Source organism: Podarcis muralis, chromosome Z (genome assembly GCF_964188315.1).
Source record: "Podarcis muralis chromosome Z, rPodMur119.hap1.1, whole genome shotgun sequence".
NCBI classification, from domain to species: Eukaryota; Metazoa; Chordata; class Lepidosauria; order Squamata; family Lacertidae; genus Podarcis; species Podarcis muralis.
In genome coordinates this window covers 30,828,631-30,848,752 of record NC_135673.1, presented here as the reverse complement: position 1 = coordinate 30,848,752, position 20,122 = coordinate 30,828,631, and the positions used below count along the sequence as shown (strand labels likewise).

At 43.9% G+C, this 20,122-nt stretch overlaps 2 protein-coding genes across 3 annotated transcripts; one reads left to right on the top strand and one right to left on the bottom strand.

The window, feature by feature from the left end:
• Positions 1 to 1,060: 1,060 nt before the first annotated feature.
• On the bottom strand, positions 1,061 to 9,621 carry NSDHL (NAD(P) dependent 3-beta-hydroxysteroid dehydrogenase NSDHL). Of its 2 annotated transcripts, none has more exons than XM_028714939.2 (8): positions 9,528 to 9,621; positions 8,812 to 8,910; positions 8,313 to 8,474; positions 6,972 to 7,118; positions 5,320 to 5,448; positions 4,518 to 4,660; positions 3,895 to 3,997; positions 1,061 to 2,431 (listed from the first exon to the last, which is right to left on the bottom strand). In XM_028714939.2, the coding sequence occupies exons 2-8, from the start codon at positions 8,830 to 8,832 to the stop codon at positions 2,099 to 2,101; spliced, it is 1,038 nt and encodes a 345-aa protein (XP_028570772.2). In that variant the 5' UTR covers positions 8,833 to 8,910; positions 9,528 to 9,621; the 3' UTR covers positions 1,061 to 2,098. The 2 variants fall into 2 exon arrangements, with proteins under 2 accessions (XP_028570772.2, XP_028570773.2); XM_028714940.2 differs by having other exon boundaries at positions 9,587 to 9,611.
• Positions 9,622 to 9,880: 259 nt separating this feature from the next.
• CETN2 (centrin 2) lies at positions 9,881 to 17,830 on the top strand. The gene is made up of 5 exons (XM_028714941.2): positions 9,881 to 10,038; positions 12,143 to 12,301; positions 14,889 to 15,017; positions 15,592 to 15,729; positions 16,979 to 17,830. Exons 1-5 carry the CDS (start codon positions 10,036 to 10,038, stop codon positions 17,066 to 17,068), a joined length of 519 nt encoding a protein of 172 aa, XP_028570774.1. The 5' UTR covers positions 9,881 to 10,035; the 3' UTR covers positions 17,069 to 17,830.
• The last annotated feature ends 2,292 nt before the right edge of the window (positions 17,831 to 20,122 follow it).

Below are 20,122 nucleotides of genomic sequence, written 5' to 3'. Positions count from 1 at the left end.
GAGACTCCAATACTTTGGCCATCTCATGAGAAGAGAAGACTCCCTGGAGAAGACCCTGATGTTGGGAAAGATGGAGGGCACAAGGAGAAGGGGACAACAGAGGACGAGATGGTTGGACAGTGTTCTCAAAGCTACCAGCATGAGTTTGACCAAACTGTGGGAGGCAGTGGAAGACAGGAGTGCCTGGCGTGCTCTGGTCCATCGGGTCACAAAGAGTCGGACATGACTAATAGACTAAACAACAACCATTGGCCCTGCAGCTGATATGGGACTCCAACTCCCATGAGCACCAGCCAACAATGCCAAAGGTTGGGAGGTGATGGGAGGTGGAGCCCAGCAACATCTGGACGGCCACACCTTCCTCATTCCTACACTCCATTAGTTAACTCTTGTGCACTAAAGGCCAGGAAGGTAGCCTAAGGCCCTCTAGATCTTAGATTCCAGCTCTCATCAGCCACAGTCAGCATAGCTAATGGGCAGGGTCAGGATAAGAAGAGCTGTGGTCCGCAAGCATCTGAAGGGATACTTTTTCATCTAAGAACTTAGGACTACATTGATTTGCAAAGGGCTGTACAGGCTTGCCCTGTGAAGACAGCATAAAGTAGTGGGATTTCACACCTCCATTAATGTGCCAGCAAACTAGATAAACCTGTGACTGCAACCCCTATTGATATAATGTGGGAATGTCCTGCTTAACTGCAGTATTGTATGTGACTTGGCAAGAGGCCTTTACTTCAGAAACAATCAGCATCTATTGTATTGTACTGAGTTTTATCAATGGAACTCACAAAGCAACTATGGCAAGCGAGCACCACCTAGAGGCAGAAGCTGATGTTGCATCCAAAGGTTCTCATTACCGAAATCATTTTCTAATGGGAAGCTTATAAGCGGTTCTCACTGTGGAACGTGAAGGCAGGAGATACACTGGCCACAATGCTCATTCACATTACATATAGCCTTTTTCAATTTATCAATGAACACAGATTCACACACCCCAACATGCATTTTACGTATTTCAGGAAGGCAGAAACTGCCTCAAGATTTAGATACTTCCAGAACAGAATATCCCAGTGTACTTTATTGGCAATTGCACTGAAATACATTTTGCCTTTTAGTATGTAAGCAAACTCTTCCCATCTGCTGGACAAATGTACAGTGGCTGTCTTAAGAAAAAGAACCTGTGCAGTCACATTCCAGAAAGTTTGGGCCACAGTTTAAGTACACAAGTGCAAATGCCTCATCTTTACAGATTTCCCACATAATCTTCTTACAGCAAGGGGTGGTTATGCTGATGTTGTCCTGATGTTATTGGGACTACAAGCCCCCGGCTGGTGCTGATGTGAGTTGTAATGCAATATCAGCTCAAGATTTCCCACCTTTACCTTAACAATGACCGATATATTATTGTTATTATTTATTAAATTTGTATACCGCCCTTCACCCAAAGATCACAGGGCTGCTCACTGGATAAAAATTCAAAATGAGAACATGAAATACATAATAAAACAAGAACAAACCCATCACACACACCCTCCCACAAGGACATTTAAAAGGCCATGGAATGTTAAGCAGCCAAAGGCCTGGTTAAAGAGAAATGCTTTCTCCTATCACCTAAAGATATACAGATGGGTTACCCAGCTCTGGAATTTACACACAGATCTCCCCAACGCATAAAAGTGACTGTCCTGAAAAAAGAGTACGGAAAATTATGGCTCACCTGGACTACAACTCCCATCATCCCTGACCATTGGGTCATGCTGGCTAGGTCTGATAGGAGTTGGGGAGTCCACTGTGAAAGCCCACAAGCTCCCCAGCCTTGTATTTCACAGTTTACTTCCCTCTGAATAAGGTTAAGGCAAGTAAAGGCTTGGGAAACTGTGCCTGATCAAGCAGAATTAACGAACTGATCAGGTTTTGTTTCACCCTGTGCAGCCACCACTTCAGAGATGTTGGGTCACAGAAACTCAGCTGAGGCAACAGAATCAATTCAGACTGGGGTTCCTGCAAGAAGTGTTCTAGGGAAACCAGACTGAGAGACAGGAGCAGCCAAAGCAGAGCCTGTAGAGATTGTGGAGGTATTATCATGGGCCCCAGGCAGCTACGCAGCACGGTGGAGGTGAGGGAAGCTCTTGAGAGTCTTTGCCACAGCTTCATCCAGGCTAACCAGTGGCTTGTAGCCCATGTGCTTTTTGGCCCGCTCACAGCTGTAATAGTGGAACGTTCCAGCAAGCGCCACCCGCATGGGGGTGAAGGTGGGATGGACGGTGACGAAGGGGCTCAGCAGCATGACCACCAGTGACAGGAGGAAGGCCAAGTAATAGGCCAGCCAATAGGGAATGCGGTATTTGGGAGCCTCGTAGTCCAGGCCTGTCAGGATGCGCGACATAAACTCCCAAAAGAGGACTGGCTCGTCGTTCGTGATGTTAAATGCCTGCGAGTTAACACAAACAGATAAGAAACAAAGAGTAAAGAATCATCCTTTCCCTGTCACCCCTTTAAAGCTGCAATCCTGAAGTCGGCAGTTGTGCTACTTCTGGTTTTTGTACACTATCCTTGGGATCCTTTCCAGCTAAAGCAGGTATGGGGAACCTTTTGCTCTACAGGTGTTCAGGAGCACCTATCATCTCCTACCACTGGCGATGCTTTCTGGGGCTGATGGGAGCTGTAGCTCAGCAACGCTTGGGAGGCTTAAAGTTCTCCACACCGGAGCTAAAGGAGTGGAGAGACAATGCTCTAAAAGTAAGAGATCATGAACTGATCAGTTTGCTTCTGGAAAAACATTGGCATGTGAGGGTATAGTAATAATTTTATTATTTGTACCCCGCCCATCTGACTGGGTTGTCCCAGTCACTCTGGGCGGCTTCTGTGCATATCACAGTTGGGGAATTTCAAATGAGACTGGTGCAAAAAAACAACAACCAGCATTATTAGAAAGCTGCCTCTCTCATCCCTTAAGTGTGACAGATCAGGCTATGTAGCCAGTGACGTGAGAGAGAAGGGAGGCAAGCCAATCAGGGGGGTTATGGGGTTGTCGCTGTTTTGGTTCTTATTATGCATTTTCTGTTTTTCAGATTGTTATTTTATGTTGTGAACCACCCTGACATCTACAGGTATAGGGCAGTATACAAATAAAGAAATAAATAATAATAATACTAGCTCCACCTTCTTGCCTGCCTCAGTGCTGCCACAAAGCAGGTATTTTCTATTCCTGGCTGTCTCCATTCAATAGTGCTTTAACCTTTTGAAGCTAACTGGCCTAGCCAACTTCAAATAGTGGCAAGGTAGCAAGGTGAGGCATGACTAATATGGGGCAAAACCAAAACAAATTTGGTTCATAGTTAAGGTTTCTCTTTGTAAAAAAAAAAAAAGTTACGAAAAAGAGCCTTTAAGGGACAGTTATCCAAGAAAATAAAAACCAGGAAATCACATGCTGCTGATCCTAGACGAGATTGCTTGCCAAGCCAATACTTACCAATTTCTGTCCTTCAGATCAGTTTATTTGCAGCATTCTCCTGGCTTCTTTCTCTATAGAGCTCCAACTATCTTGTAAAACACTCCAGTGTTCCAGCTCCTAATGTTACATTTCAGTTCAACCAACTTATCTCCGTTTACCTGCTTCTCTTATCCACAAAAGTTCTATTTCCCTTTCCAATCCAAAGGCTAGCAGAGTCCCGTTTAACCCTCCATTATGAATACCTGTTGAGCTTTTCTTTTCTGTCTTAGATTTTTAGGTTTCATTTCCTCTTAACTATATTAGGTACCTGGGCTTAACTTTTGACTCTGCTGTGAACTTCAGAACATCCAGGTCAGGAAAGAAAACCATTTTACAAGAAACGACAGAACATAAAATGGTGTAGCAGTCGCATTCCTTCACAGAGAAAAAGGAGGACCCACCTTTCCACACAGGGGAGAGTCTCTCTCAAGTTGCTCTGCAGCCAGCATGTGCCCATGGACCACATTTTCCACAAAGGTAAAATCCACCAAGTTCTTTCCATCTCTGTGCAGAGAAAAGGAAGAAGTTGAAGGTTAACACCAACATGCAAGGAAAAAACTCTTGGAAACAGAGAGCCAAATGTAATGTTTGTGTCTGTGATTTGGTGAATGTGGAAACCGTGTAAACTATGAATAAAATTCACACACACATATATGGCTTTAACTATGCTCCTTCGTCTCTCAGCTGCCATCACAGGGTTGTGTGGAGGACCATCTTGTCCCTAGGGGTGGGGATAGAATGAAATAACCACTTTTTTTCCAAAACAAGTTCATTTTATTGTAACTTTTTTTAAAATTAAGAAGAAAAAAAGAATCTACGCTTGTTGCAACAATCTTATGTAAACCACTTTGTGAGAGCCGCCCAAAAAGAGGTAAAAAGCTGCAGAAAAGAAACAAATAAAAAGGCAGCATTCAAACAGATGTTGGTGATGCAGGCTCCTTACATGTTTCAGCTGGACCAGTCATAAAAGCAGGATGCAAAATTCAAAGCAGTTAAAACTTTCAAGGGGCTGGACTTTCCTTACCCAATCATGAACTTCATCTTGCCACTCTTGGCTGCTTGGATAATGACGGGAACCAGGTGAGGGTCTTGTGGGCCAAAGATGCCATGGGGACGAATAGCAGTGGTGAAGAAATTCCTCTCTGGGTCGCTGGCGCTCAGCACCTCCTACAAGAGAAAAGCCTGCACTATCTATCAATGCTCCCGGTGTAACAATGCTTCACCCCTGCCCCACACACAGCCTTCTAAATACACTGGACATCTAAAATGGGGTAGTCAGGGTCACCTTACCCAAGAGGGAGGTTTCAATAGACTTGAGGTATCCTTAAGTTTTGCAGATATGGTAAAAACAGCCCCACAAAGATGGACAGAGAGGTAAAAGAATGACAACATGGTGGGAGGAGGAATGGAATGCCTGGAACTCCAAACAGAACGATTTCGCACTTCGTGGTCGTTCTGTTTTTCTTTTAAAATAGACAGGAGATTGTTGGCTGTAGCCAACATTCTCTTTCTGCTAGTACAAGGGCTCTTGCACTAGCAGATGGGTGAATTGTAACATTGCACAGGAATCCAACATGACAGTTGCATTAGCAGAAACTCGTTGCACACCAGATTGTGCAGTCTATAGTGCAAGGAAGTTAGCAGCGACCTGCTTGCACATTCTCTTGTGTAGCAACATCCCACCAGCACAAAACAGTTCACCAATGGAACATGTATACCATTGAGTCACTTGGATAGAGCCTACATTGGATACGGCTCCCTATGTTGTTTAGCACATATAGGATCTGTTAGCCTAGTAGCAGCAGCGAAACAGAGGACATCCAGACCTTCTCCTGCAGAATCTTGGTTTCTGTATAGTAGTCAATGGGTTTCTTTGCGTAGGGGAGATCTTCAGTTCCATGCTTAATATCTGTGCCCTCGAAGACTACACTGGCACTGCTAGTCAACACCAGTTTCTGCAACAGAAAGGGGGGGAGCACAATACATGGCGTTATACACAGAATGCTTTGGCAAGAACTACAAAAATGTAATACTCCTACTGGATCTGGCCAAATGCCCATCTTGTCCAGCATTTCGTTTCCCACAGTGGCCAATCAGGGACTTCCAGGGAGCATAGCAGTGAGCCATGAAGAAAACAGCCCTTTTCTGCCATGGGTTTCATGGACACACTGAGAAAGCAAGGAGCCACAAATGCACCCACCAGCTTGCCACTGGCAAGTGCATTATTCCTCTGTGGAGAGTACAGAATCAAGGAGAATCCTGACATGGAACCACAAGGAGTTTCTGTGCTGCCAGGCTGACTTCAGAGAAGCTGCACTGAGATTGGAAACATTAGAGTGAGGTGTAAGGACTTCCTGGTCTTTCCAAGTGTTTGCTTATCACAATGGGAACAAGCTCCCATCACTTTCCTCAGTTACAGAGGAAAGCCAGGGCTCATCCCTCCCTCTCTGTTCTGCCGGGTCTTGAGATCAGGGTAATGTCAAAGGGACCCTGTTCTCTTCCTCTGGCTGGCTACCAGGATGCACAAGGATTTGTTGACATCCCCTGCAACTTGAAAGAAACCACCCAAGGGAGAACAAAATACCTCCTATATGCACTACAGCCCACTGAGATCAGCGTTGGTAAATTCCTCCCTTACCACACACAAAATGAATTGGCTAGATTAAAAAATGTTTATAATATCCCTCACATTTATAATCAAAGTAGCAATTCATTTTTTCAGAAGACTATCCCACATATATTTGCATGCAGCTCTTGAGGCAGAATGATACCGTTTTGACATATTTGTTCTGTTGGTTTAGCTCTATTTTGAATGCTACAACCGAGTTTTATCTTACTCTTATACTTTATTGCCCTCTTTGATACAAGTGTCTAGTTGTTGTTGGGTGCTAAATAGATACTGTAAGTAAGTAGGCTCTGGATGGCAAAATTCCAGTTCAAACATTTTCCAGAAAGCCCACATCACTGATCAAAACCAACCCTGATTACTGTCTGCCTGCACATTTTCAGTAACGGTACTCACAACCATGGTACACACATAACACTGCATCATGGTTTGTTTAGCCTACCAATGATTTGCTTGAATGTGTGAGCCCAGACCAGCACAGCATACTAACCGTGCTATCTTTTCTGCTTAGCAAACCACAACATGAAGCCAGGGTTTGTTGCTGGCTTGTGAACCATGGCTTGTTTTAACCATAGCTCATTATGTCCAAACCAACAGCCCTGTTTAACCATGGTTTGTTGGGGCATCCCAATCCCAGGTGCTCACCAAGGTACAAAGGCACAAAACAAGAACTGCAAAAAGAAAACTATGGAGAAACAAACCATAGATTGCTTGCTCAACTGTGAGCTAACCACTAACACTAACTTTTGCTGAAGGGCAATAATGCTGAAGGAATTAGTGTTATATGTGCACACAGCCACGAAACCTGACCAGGTTCATTCAAGTTGCTTTAAGTTCCAGCTCTGCACTTACTTCGACACCAGCTTCCTTACAAGCCTCGATGACTGCTTTGGTCCCCAAATAATTGACTTTGTAGAAAAGATCTCTGTTGTGGCTGGAAGGTGACGGTGAGGCACAGTGAAACACGACAGTCACCCCCTGTAAAGCTGGAAGCAGATCCTGGAGGCACAGAAGAGGTGGTTAGAATCAATCTACCTGGAGAATCACAACAGCCACAACTGGGTCTAAGGCAGAGATGTTGTTGGGTTTCAACCTACACCAACCTGGCCAGTGGTCAGGAATAATGGGAGCTGCAGACCTATAACATTGGGAGGAGTGTTCCACATCCATAGTCTAAGGACAGACTTTCAATCACAGCTCCATGAGCAGAGTTTAAAAAAGGAAGCTTTAGTGCAGAGACTCAAATACCATGACACCTCACAGATTAGGGCAGTGGTCTGCTCTGCTGCCCATTGGGACCCATCGGGCAGGAGGCTAACAATAGGTGGAGACAGAACAAATGATAGGTAGAGCCTACTATTTCTAGGTTTGCTTACATCCTTCTCCATGCTGAGCTCTACAATGGCAACACTGAAACTGAAGAAGCTGACAGCCAGGTCACCCTCATGTCTGGTTGTAAGAAAGCAGGCAGGCAGGGGTGAGCTGTCTTCACTAGATTAGGGACAGAATAATCTTTGGCAGGCATAGGGAAACTTGGCCCTCCAGATGTTTTGGGACTACAACTCCCATCATCCCTAGCTAACAGGACCAGTGGTCAGGGATGATGGGAATTGTAGTCTCAAAACATCTGGAGGGCCGAGTTTGCCCATGCCTGATCTTTGGGATCACCCAGAGTGGTGGAAATGTGTGTGCACTTCCCTTCAAATTGTTCACACTTGCATGCATTTCAAAAAATGGTCAAACAGAACTCCAAGGGTAGTTTTATCATTTGGCTATGGGCTTGAGCTATCCAATAGCTCAATCACACAGGTGCAGTAATTGGTCAGTAACAGGCATTAATAGGGTGAATCATACTTCTTCATCCCACCAGTTTTAAACACACTTGCATCCTTATGTATATGGCTTCCAAAAAGAACACTGGTCACCTTAAGCAGTGCCAAGCAGACCAAAGAACTCCAAATCTGTAGCATGAACAAGATGCAGCAGCGCAGTGGCGTAGCGTGGGTTGTCAGCACCCGGGGCAAGGCAAGTAATTTGCACCCTCTAACCCGTGGATTTGCGCCCCCTAACCCTAACCCCCAGATGTTGCGCCCGGTGCGGCCGGCCCCCCCTGCACCCCCCACGCTACGCCACTGCAGCAGCGTGCCGACATCTCTTTGCTTCTGTGTGCACAGCTGTAGTTTTGGCTCATACCTTTTTGTTGCAGAGATCACCTAGGAAGAACTGCACCTTGCTGTTCTTAAAGCCCTCACGGACATCGAACACATTAACTGTGTAGCCTTTCTCTAGCAGACTTTGTACCATGTGCTGACCCAGGAACCCTGAGCCACCAATCACAGTGCATTTCCTTCTGGACTGTAAAGAGAAACAAAGGGTAGGGCACATCAGCAGAGACCACTGCATTGCTGAATACATGTGAGTTTGCATGCATGGTTCTTGGGAATGAGCAAAGAGCATCATGAAATAATTTACTGAACAACAGCCACAAGCAATGAGAAAACCAAGCAATGAAAAAGAGCGCTACTTTACAGAAGATGCATAGAAAACAAATATGGTGAAACATCTTAAGAGATGCTTTTTGAAAAAAAGAAAAAGAAATGCATTTACAGTAGCTATATTGTAAGCTGTTTTGTGAGAATACTTTCCCTTGAAAAATCAAGTTATCAATAAAAAAGAACACAAACCAGCTTACCTGTCTTAGTCGAGTAGCCATATTTGGGAGCTACGGATGACTTTGTAGCAAACTCTAAAGGAGCACCCAATGAACACGGCGACTTCAAAACATTCTTTCCTGTTGAAATACATATGTGAATCAAACAAGAGGCATACCATTTTCAGTTCACATAAGTAGGATTGCCAACTGACTAAGATAAAAATTCCAAGCCTGCTCTACTCTCTTTAACAGAAGTAAGGTTTTGTCAGCATGTATCACACATTTGACTAGTCAACATCAATACAACCCACTTGGCTGTCCAAATCTGTCATAAGTCTATTTTTAAAAGCCATCTAAATTAGCCACAACCGCCGCATTTAGGACAGCAAAGTCCCACCAGTTAGTCCCACCATAAGATGATTTCGCAAGAGTGTACTTCTTTACACAACACAGCTTTTGCAACTCACTGCCACAAGATGGCTAAATAGAACAATGAAGTTGAAAGGTAGCCTCCATTATTAGAAAGCAACACTGCCCGCTTGCTTATATATTCATTATTATATTGATTTAATAATAGGAACTCCCTAGTTCACAAAGCAAAATAAAAATAAAAATGCAAGCATTAAACGCACGCGATATTTTTAAAAAAACAAGAACTAATAAAAATCAGCTTAACAAATGGAAACACAATTTAAAACCCAGGCTTTCAGGCCACGCAGCTTCCACTTCCCACGGGGACAACAGCTTGCTCTTACCTGCAGGCGCCCCCCAACCTGCCGCACGATACAAATATGCAGCGCTTACTCCCACTTACGCTGTTGTTGCTGCTGCTGGACCACGCCCACCTCTGCATCCCTCCAATCACTACCCGCTCTCCCGTTTAGCTCCTCCTTCCCGCGCGGCACCACGCTCCCCGCCCCTAAGCCGATAATCGGCCGAGAGATGGACCGGTCTCCCATTGGCTCTGCGTCTCTCCCATTTCGATCCAATCGGGCTCCGCCTTGCCAGGGCTCGTCGGCTTGCAGTTCAGCCAAGTGGGGTTGGATAACAGCCCCCGCGCGCGCCCGGCTCGCCGGCCAATCGCGAGAGCGGTTGCTCCCACACCACCGCGTGAGGAGAGGAGCCAATAGGGAGCCGCGATATTGAGAGGGACCGCTGTTGTGGTGACAGTTGAGCTCGCCGCGGTTTTTTTTTTTTTGGTTGTTCTTCCCACGCCTCCTGCCGCCTCAGGACCGGCTCGGCTTCCGACGGTCCCGGCTCGGGATGGTCAGTGGGGTTATGACTTAAGCGGGTGGGGAGGAGGACGTGAAGGGAGAGGCCGGCGCGGCTTAGTGGAGAAGGGCCGTTAAACCCCGCCTCCCTCGCAGGGAAGGCAACCGTCATGCAGATTTGTTTATTCCTATGTTAATTTATGCAAGTGAAAGCCCAGGTTGGCGTCATAGTTTATGTCAGGTTTTCTCAACTTTGGAATCCCCAGGAGTAGCTGGACTACAGCTCCCAATCCCTGACCATTGCCCCTTCTCGCTAGGGATGCTGAGAGTTATAGTCCAAAGATGTCTGGTCTAGGTCCTTGTGATGGACTCGAGGGTTGTCCCCTCCTTTTTTGTTTGTTGATGTAGCGGGGGGGGGGAGCATCTCGAGGTGCTTGTTTTTTCGGGGGCTGTGTTGAGGGTCAGCCTCTCCCAAAGGTAGTAAATCCGTCTGGGCCGCTGCTCCAGTAGGGACAGCTCCTGCTGGCCTTCAAATTCATGATTATAATGGTTTTCTGTCGTCTATAAATAAAATTTAAATCCCTGTGCATAGAAATGTATGATGTAAGGGAGAAGCCTACCTGCTCTCTCATAAGCAAAAGTGGAGCGAGGTGTTGATGGCGGTGGGGGGGGGGGGGTTGCTTCAGTTTTGGCATGAAACAGCATTTGTCTCTGTAATCCAGATGTGGGAAGCCTTGGGGGCAGATGTTGCTGAGCTACAACTGCCATCAGCCCCAGCAAGCATGCTCAACGGTCGGGGGGGGGGGGTTGTAGCTCAGCAACAGCTGGAGGGCGAAAGGCTTCCACACCCCTATAAATCCAGCATAGGCACTTGGTAGCAGGACAGTTGGAGCAGTTTGACCATTTCAGTTAGAAACAGGATTGATGTACTGGGTGGTGGGTAATCCCCCAGCCTGTGGATGACAGCCAAACTACCCACAGTCAGCATAGGACTGCATCCATGTTATCTGAAGGGTCACATACACTTGTGTGAGGCTGTCCAAGCTTTATTATCAGCACCAGAGGTTCTGCCCTCTGGCCTGCCAGCAAAAGCTGGCAGGCTGGTGGGTGCTAAGGATACAGTTTTTTCAGTGGTAGCCCCACACTTTGGAACTACCTGTCCAGGGAAATATGTATGGCATCAAAGTGTGTTTGTTGCATTCCTGCCAAGGCACCCAGGGCTGTTTACAATTTTAAAATAAATGGGGTAGGGTATTCAACCGGAAAGGCCCTGATGTTTTCTTTGCCAGCCCCCTCTTTGCTGGTCTTAAGTAAATGGTCTTCAGAGCTGTTGTTCTTTTAAAGCCTGCATTTAACTGAATTCTGCTGTGCTTGTATAAATCTTCAGATTCTTCTGGTTTCTCTCTCTTTTTGCGTGGATGGATGGGTGAAGTATATTTTAATGTGTTTTAGAGTCATGGAAGCTGCCTTGTGAAGGCCAGGTGCCTTGAAAGGCAGGTTAAAATACTTTAAATAAACACTGCCCCTTTGGACTGCTGTCCTAAATACACTTTGAGTCCAGTGAGACTTAATTTTGAGTAAGCTTGCATGGAATTGTACTGTGAAAACCTATTTAACCTTTATGGCTTCTCCTGAACTATTTTGCATTCCTGACACTTAATAAGTAAATAGTGATTTATAATGTTCAGTAGAAGCAACACTCACCTTGATGATCCTTACAACAACCAAACATAACAGTTTACTTAGGCTGTTTATGGAAGAACCAAGATTTGACCAGGAGTTTCTAGTTCACCCTTAGTCATTCATGTACTATTGGAAATCATAATCTTTGTAATTCTTCTGTGCTGTAAATAGCCAGGTTTTAAAGCGTTGCCCTTAAATGTAGGAAATCCATCTTTAATTTCCTGTTGAGGAATGAGAGACACTACTTGGCATTTGACTACCTCAACCTCACCTTACCTCAAACGGGGTAGAACAAGAATTCTATGCTTTGAGCTCCTTTCAGGGAAGACAGTACACAAATGTGATCATTTGTTTGGAATTCTGAAATATTCATTCATTCATTTGGTTGACTAATGTCTCCTAAATTTTCAGGAAGATTAAAACCATGTACTTGTGTTTTAATGTTATCTTTTTTTGGTCTTTGATATATGTTTAAGGCCTCCAGCTACAAGAAAACACCAGTGGGGGCTCCACCTCAGAGGAAGAAGGCAGCTCCCAAGACTGAGCTCACTGAAGAGCAGAAACAGGAGATCCGGGAGGCCTTTGATCTGTTTGATACTGATGGCACTGGGAACATTGATGTGAAAGAGTTGAAGGCAAGCAGAAAAACATGACTGAAATGTGTCTTAAGATTGTAATCATATGGCCCATTGAGCCAGCGGGGCTTACTTCTAAGTAAACATATAGAGGATACTTTGTGGAGCTGACTTTGGCCAATGAGAGCTGTAGTCCAAAACATCTGGAAGGTACCAGGTTGTTGAAGTCAGAACTAAAGTGATAGGGTGGCTACTGGAGAAGGGTAGTGTCATTCTACTCCATTGTTCTTCATTATACTACTTTTGTCTACTCTATCCTACTTTTGTCTGTGGCTTTATTTCAATACCCAAGAGGTATTGAAGGTTATCTTGCATCTATTGCTTGGATTAGAATAGAGGAGGCAACAAGGACATAAAGGGTGGTTACAGGCGTACCTGAAAACATAAGCATTTCTCCTTTGGGGCAATTATCCTCCACCCCCATCCCACTTCTTTAATGATCAATGTATAGGTCTTGGGGCTGTTCCAGTTCATCCCTCATCAGATAGTCTTGTTTTGGTTGTTTTCACACACGTTGCATATTTATATGATCATATGTTGATGACGCTGTGGTGGCGCTGTGGGTAAAAGCCTCAGCGCCTAGGGCTTGCTGATCGAAAGGTCGGCGGTTCGAATCCCCGCAGCGGGGTGCGCTCCCGTTGCTCTGTCCCAGCGCCTGCCAACCTAGCAGTTCGAAAGCACCCCCGGGTGCAAGTAGATAAATAGGGACCGCTTTCTAGCGGGAAGGTAAACGGCGTTTCCGTGTGCGGCTCTGGCTCGCCAGAGCAGCGATGTCACGCTGGCCACATGACCCGGAAGTGTCTCCGGACAGCGCTGGCCCCCGGCCTCTTGAGTGAGATGGGCGCACAACCCCAGAGTCTGGCAAGACTGGCCCATACGGGCAGGGGTACCTTTACCTTTACCTTTATGTTGATGACAGTTCTCTGAGAGGGCTTTGTGATTGATGCAGACTCAGCTGTGCAAATCATGCTTTTGTTGTTACATGTGGTTAACATTTTTCCTCCTCACTGATATTTCAGTGAGGGAATCTAAAAGGACTAGAATAAACAGGAGATAAAGAGTATAAGGTTAACCTTTCCCCCTGAATGACAAATTCAGCAGCTAAAGTAAATACAGTCTGAAAAACTCAGTGGCATCCAGATTTATCTTAGAACAGTCTTGTTGTTCAGATTTCATTTAATGGAGTCAAGTCTCTTTGTTACAGCCATGTGCCTTTACAAAGTTTTCATTCTATCTTTATACCATGGGTATAGAAAGGGTTACTTCTTGTTAGGAGCTACAGGAGAATACTTCCATCTTCAACCTTTCAGCAGTACAAAATAGAATACATGGAAGTATTGTAATATCTGTGATTCCTGATGGCAGAAGATACTGCTAGTGTCACTGTGCTGGCATTGTCTTTACTCAATCCAGGAGTCTCTCCTATTATTGAGACTTCCACTTCCACTTTGTGTGACCTCATCCCTGTCTCCAATATGAGGTTATTTTCCCCTTGGGAGACTGGGATGGAATATCAGGAAGCAGAAAGAATCAGGTTTCTGGGGCAAGCACAGGGCTCCTTGGCCATCACTACCATTCATAATCTCATTTCTCATAGGAGGATTTCAGCTTTTAACAAAGCAGAGATGTTAAAAAAGAACACAGGTTTCTAGATTTTCTAGACTTGATTGTTATCTTGGAAGATGAAGATTCTTTGTGTGAGGCTTTGGGTTTCCTGGCCTTGAATCTATTTGAATTGTTAGTGTTGTTGCCATTGAGAAAGATTATCCTTAGTTTGCCAGGAATTGCCTCTCACGCGGGTGGTGCTGTGGGTAAAAGCCTCAGTGCCTAGGGCTTGCCGATCGAAAGGTCGGCGGTTCGAATCCCCGCGGTGGGGTGCGCTCCCGTTGCTCGGTCCCAGCACCTGCCAACCTAGCAGTTCGAAAGCACCCCCGGGTGCAAGTACATAAATAGGGACCGCTTACTAGCGGGAAGGTAAACGGCATTTTCGTGTGCGGCTCTGGCTTGCCAGAGCAGCGATGTCACGCTGGCCACGTGATCCGGAAGTGTCTCCGGACAGTGCTGGCCCCCGGCCTCTTAAGTGAGATGGGCGCACAACCCCAGAGTCTGTCAAGACTGGCCCGTACGGGCAGGGGTACCTTTACCTACCTTTACTATCTCATCTGGAGGTAAAAAACAGCAAATAATTTTGTTCTAGTTTTTGAGTGGTATTGGGTTGTTTGCTTATCCGATGAAGAGCTGATTTGCCTTCTCTCCAGACTTTTGGAGGAGTACATTGTTATAATGCCAGTTCAGATGACCCAGTATGCTCCATTCCCAGTTCCATTCCTACCTTATGTAGCAGTGGATATTCTCAGTATTGACCACTAAGTATGTTAACAGCAAGGGAGCTCTGTCAAAGTTACACCATTAAGACAAATTTACTTTCCTTTCCTACCCATAGTCTTGACACCAGTACATCTGCTGACAAGAATGCAAATATATAGTCTTTGTCTCAGATGCAGAAGTTCTGCTTCTATAGTGTACAGTTGAGGTATTTACTATTCCTTTTCCTGCTGAGATGCCAGTCTGTTTTCATTGTTTGCAGGTTGCCATGAGAGCACTCGGGTTTGAACCTAAGAAAGATGAGATCAAGAAAATGATCTTAGACATTGACAAGGAAGGAACTGGAAAGATTACTTACCATGACTTCTTAGGAGTGATGACCCAGAAAATGGTAGGTTGATCTAAACACCTGCCACAAAATCTGGCCTTTTTCTGAAGTCTGTGAGGGAGGGCTAAAGGGACATTGTTATGATATTTGCATCTGTGTGTGCTAAAGATGTGATAGAAGTGGGACTCTGTCCTGTTGTAAGGCACCAATTATGGGGTATGTGGGAGATCCACATTTGCTTACATCAATTGCTTTTAAGGTGACTGGGAAAGCCACATAGATGTCAGTCTCTGGCCTTTATTGATTGGGTAGCAGTGGGTGGTTTCTTTGAAATAAATAAAAGTCCTCCTACAGAGGTCTATTCATTCACCACAACCAAATTAGGATAGAGCGTGCCCTAAAAGGATGTAGTACTCTTTCTTTTGTTTGTTAAACTTTGCATCTGCAGTAATGTGGCTATATAATTATAGCCAGAATTTTGGTGGCAGTTCTTTAATATACTTTTTGTTATATTTACATTTCTTACACGGGTAGGAAAGTTACCGCAGTTTGCTATTTCAATAGCTGGTTGTTTTCATGTGTAACAACCAAATGTCTGAAATGTTACTATTTTACTTATCTTTATCAAAAAAATAAGGCTGAAAAAGATTCAAAAGAAGAGATTCTGAAAGCCTTCAAGCTGTTTGATGATGACGAAACTGGCAAAATCTCTTTCAAAAACCTCAAACGTGTGGCCAAAGAACTGGGGGAGAATCTTACAGACGAGGAGCTACAGGTTTGGACTGTGTGTCTGTTTGCATGCATGCTTAAGCCACTCAGTGTAGTGATTTAGCAAGCTTGCATTTACTAAGAGTGCTTTGAATCACCTGTATTCAAATTCTGTAGCCTGTGAAGCATCACAAATTTGTACTTAAGTTGGAGCTAAATGGAACCTTCACTTTCAATGGTAGTACGATTCTTAAAACCTGCAGGCAGGCAACAGTAGGGGAAGGGCTATCACGTTCATGTCCTTTTTGTAGGTTTCATGGGAACACCTGATTTGCTGCTTTGGGGAAATTGAACTGGATGGACCTTGTTCTGATTCAGGAGTGCTCTTCTTATGTTCTTAATATTTGAAAGAGGTGGGGTGCTGCTTTCCCCATCAGCTCTTGCAATACTTTGGGGACTCCATTGATTTTGTTTCCTTTTTTTCAAGAGAATTGTTACAGTTACCTGCAACAAGCAGTCTGAGGAATTCCCCTGGCATGACTGATTCACCTAAGTAGAGTATTCAACACCTTGTCTACCTAAAAGGAAAAAGGACATGTCCTTTTTATTGAGAGCCTTTGTGGTATAGCAGTTAGTTAGTGTTGGACTTTGACTGGGGAAACCCACTCATTCACAAAGCTTACAGTGTGATTTTCATCCAGTCATTGTCTTGAAAACTAAAGCATATGAAGATTTTTTGAGGGGTGTGTGGGATATGTCCTTGAAAGAAGGTTGGCATGAAAATCTGATAAGGATGTCACTTTTTGTACTGACCCAATCCTGACATGCTGAAAATAACTGATGAATATTTTCCCGCTATCACCACGTCAGGAGAAACTAACTGTTATTATTATTATCATTATTAACAGGAATAAATGGGTGTTTTTGCTTTTAAGAGAAAGAAACTATAGTGTTCTTCAGCTGCTGTTACTGGTGAAGTTCAGCTTATTTGTAAATGAACTGAAGTTGATTATGATTAATGTAGTGAAGTTTGTCTAACAATTAATTCAGGATGCTACACTCCCAGGCAAACTGTCAAGTGTTCTAAAGGGATCTCCCCAAACTGAATGACTAGGATGCTTAGGTAACAGTATGTTAGATGAAAAGCTGCTGGTGTACAAACTGATGTATTTTGAGGCAGAATGAGTACCAAAGGCAAAAGTGTATTTTCAGTCCCCTTTGGAAACCTATTGCAAGAAGAAGATGCCTCTTCCTTCACTTCCACAACCATCATTTAACTCACTGGGTTTGCCCTTTGATTCTTTGTCATGTTTCAGGAAATGATTGATGAAGCTGATCGGGATGGAGATGGAGAGGTCAATGAGCAAGAGTTCTTACGAATCATGAAGAAGACCAGCCTCTACTGAGATGCTCGGCATCTTGTGTGTGCGGTTTTTGTTTTGTTTTTTAATCTCATCATGGTTTTGTTGCCTGAGTTTGACCTCCGTGATGCTTGTTCTGGAAGGGATCAGCAGCAGCCCAGATCTCACTAGCTTTGTGAGATACCCCTCACATTTTTTATGCCCATGTCCTTCTCTATTGACTCCATCACCACCACCATCTCCTAATGTTGTGCTTCAGATCCATCTTTTATATTTCCAACAGTAATGTGAAGTGGCTTCCTTGGTTGAGCTGCCTTTTGAAGGAGGTTGTGTACTTGCACACTGGACTTACATGCAAGGAAGTATTTTTAATTTTTTTTTTGCCAGAGACAATTTAGGTATTCTCAGAAACAAGGATGTTTCTTTTTAAAAACTTGTTTTAATTATCTGAAGCTTGCATTGTATGGCTCTTGGTACTTGCCAAAGTGAAAAGATGCCAAAGAGTGGATAGCTCCAGTTCTGCTTCTGCACCTACTCCACATTGGTCGTTCCCTGCCTTCTAGGAGGTGACTTGATTCTGGATGTTGAGGTTAAAATGCAGTGCCTGCAGTATTTAAGCCTTGATTTAAAAGAAAACAGTGTACTTACTTATTAGCCTTTACACTTTTTCAAAAAGCATTGAATGTAAAATTGGTGTGTTTTGAATCCCTGAATTGGCTGGAAAGAGCCTGTAACAGTTCTTTCAAATGCTTATGGTTTGTGCTGCTGAAATTTAAAAGATGACATAAAATAGTTCATGACAGCAAAGTTGTCTGTATTCTTTATTACACATTACATTGGCAGATGGCAGGGGGCACCTCCAGTTAATTATCCTGTTGCTGATGCTGCAGTGGGATGGCTCTCACCCAGTGGTGGATTGTACATCCAATCATTGCAAGAGCAGGAAATGGATTTCCTATGGAGTTTCCTGCCCTGTTTCTCTTGTCATAAGTCTTTCTTTACTATTGCTACCCTCAACTAAAAACTCATTAGTGGCTCACACTCTGGAATCTAAGAGGTAAAGGCTATGATAAGCCCATCTCACCACTATGCATTGGGTGGCTGGCTATTTTGGTGTGTGGTTTTTTGGTATGTTACAACTATTCAGCAGATCATGGAGGGAAAGAAAGCCCATTTTGCACTGCCTGTGCTGACTGCACAGCTTGTACTCCCAGGTCCCACAAAGTGCTATCTCAGCCAGCAGCTCAAACATCTGGGCCACTATTAATTTATTAATTTAATACAATATTAAAGTAGGAACTCATACATTTGAAGTCAAATGAAAAAAATCAGCAGACCATAAAGGGTGTGTGTGTGTGTGTGTGTGTGTGTGTGTGTGTGTGTGTGTGTGTTTGTAATTTACAATTCTCCCATGGAAATGAAAAATTTAACCTCAGTACTCTGGATATCAGGCGACTGAATCTACAGCCAGGATATTTAAGAGCAAAACAGAGATTTATGCTCTTGCTTTTATGGGTTTAAATCAAATGCCCCACCACTCCTGTCACCTCAGGGTCACACTCCTGATCAGTTCCACCAAAGAGGCACCCCTATTTCATTTTTTGGGTACTCATGGGCCACAGGTCAAAGCCAGATATAACTACATGCAGTGCTGAATCCCCATCTCATTTGTTGCGGCTCTAATAGAAATCTCATTAGAATACATCCATGTTGCAGTGTGTCCAGATGCAAGAAAATTGGGAACTAAATGAATTAAGGAGGGTGACAGGACTTGAGGAACCTAGGCAGCTTTTCTAATGAAGATTGTTACAAAAACAGCGAAAGTGAAAACTCCTTAATCCATGTTAGGGCATGTGTGCAAGACGTCATTTAAAAGACCAAACCTACCATTTTCAAAGTGAGATATCTAGTGGTGATGATGATGATGATGATGATTTATACCCCGATCATCTGGCTGGGTGACTTTCAGCAAAATATTAAAAATAATAAAATAACAAACACTAAAAACTTCCCAATACAGGGCTGCCTTCTGATGTCTTCCAAAAGTTGTGTAGTTCTTTATCTCCTTGACATCTGATGGGAGGGCATTTCATAGGGCGCCACTGATGAGAAGGCCCTCTGCCTGATTCCCAGCAACCTCACTTTTTCCAACCTCCAGAAGATCCTTGGAAGTGAACCTCAGTGTCCAGGCTGAATGATGTGGGTTGTGATACTCCTTCAGGTATCTAGTGAGGGTACCCAACTCAAACACACAACCTGAACTTGATTCACTTTTCAAAACATTGCATAGCATGAACTGTCAAAAGCTGTCAGCGCAGGAGTAAACTGCATGAAAGGACAAGTCCCTACTCTAATGGTGATTATCTGCTAACTCTGCTCTCATGCAGCTAATTCTCTTATTTTCTGAGAAACCACACAAAATAACCTGTAGGGGTGCTAGAAGCCACATGCCAACATACTGACTAGGCATTCATATATCGCATTTCTGTGGGACATTCTGACCCTTTATACTGAATGGGAAGCTCTTAATGAAACCACAACTCATGTTTCAGAAATTAATTGTAAATAATAATATCTTTCGGTTGGTTACAATGGTATATCTTGGTGTTGACTTTGAGGGAAATCAAGTGTTTTTATAAGACAACTTTACACCGTATAGAAATCCCAAAGCAGTTTAACAATAAATCGCAATTTCCTTGTTCCCCTGTGGTGGGAACAGATGTCACCTAACAACTCTTAGCACTCCTAACAGTTCCCGATTCTTTGGGGAAAGCCATGCCCTTTAAAAGTGGTATGATACTGCTTTAAATGAATAGTGCAGATGGGGCCTTGCTCTATAAAACATTTATAACATGTTTCTTAAAGAAGAAATTCACAAAGGGTATACAGACAAATAACCAGTACAAAATCATTAAGAATAACCACAATTCAAAATTATATTTAAAAACAATCCAGCACAGCAACACAATAAGTCTTCCCAAGCCACCAGGCATGTCAAAAAGTAAGAACAGTATATTTCCAAGGACACAGACTTCAGTTAGGGCTGGGCGATGTCTGGTTTTCAACATTGTGACATATCACCAGCTAAACATTGTGATA

Bases quoted from the DNA above. Each gene is read 5' to 3' on its own strand.
- CETN2 (XM_028714941.2), top strand. The intron at 15,018-15,591 runs GTAGGTTGATCT...CAAAAAAATAAG, and splicing joins GAGTGATGACCCAGAAAATG to GCTGAAAAAGATTCAAAAGA. The intron at 15,730-16,978 runs GTTTGGACTGTG...GTCATGTTTCAG, and splicing joins TTACAGACGAGGAGCTACAG to GAAATGATTGATGAAGCTGA.
- NSDHL (XM_028714939.2), bottom strand. From the start codon at position 8,832: ATGGCTACTCGACTAAGACAG. The intron at 5,449-6,971 runs GTAAGTGCAGAG...TTTCTGTTGCAG, and splicing joins GTAAGGAAGCTGGTGTCGAA to AAACTGGTGTTGACTAGCAG. The intron at 2,432-3,894 runs GTGGGTCCTCCT...GTTAACTCGCAG, and splicing joins ACTCTCCCCTGTGTGGAAAG to GCATTTAACATCACGAACGA.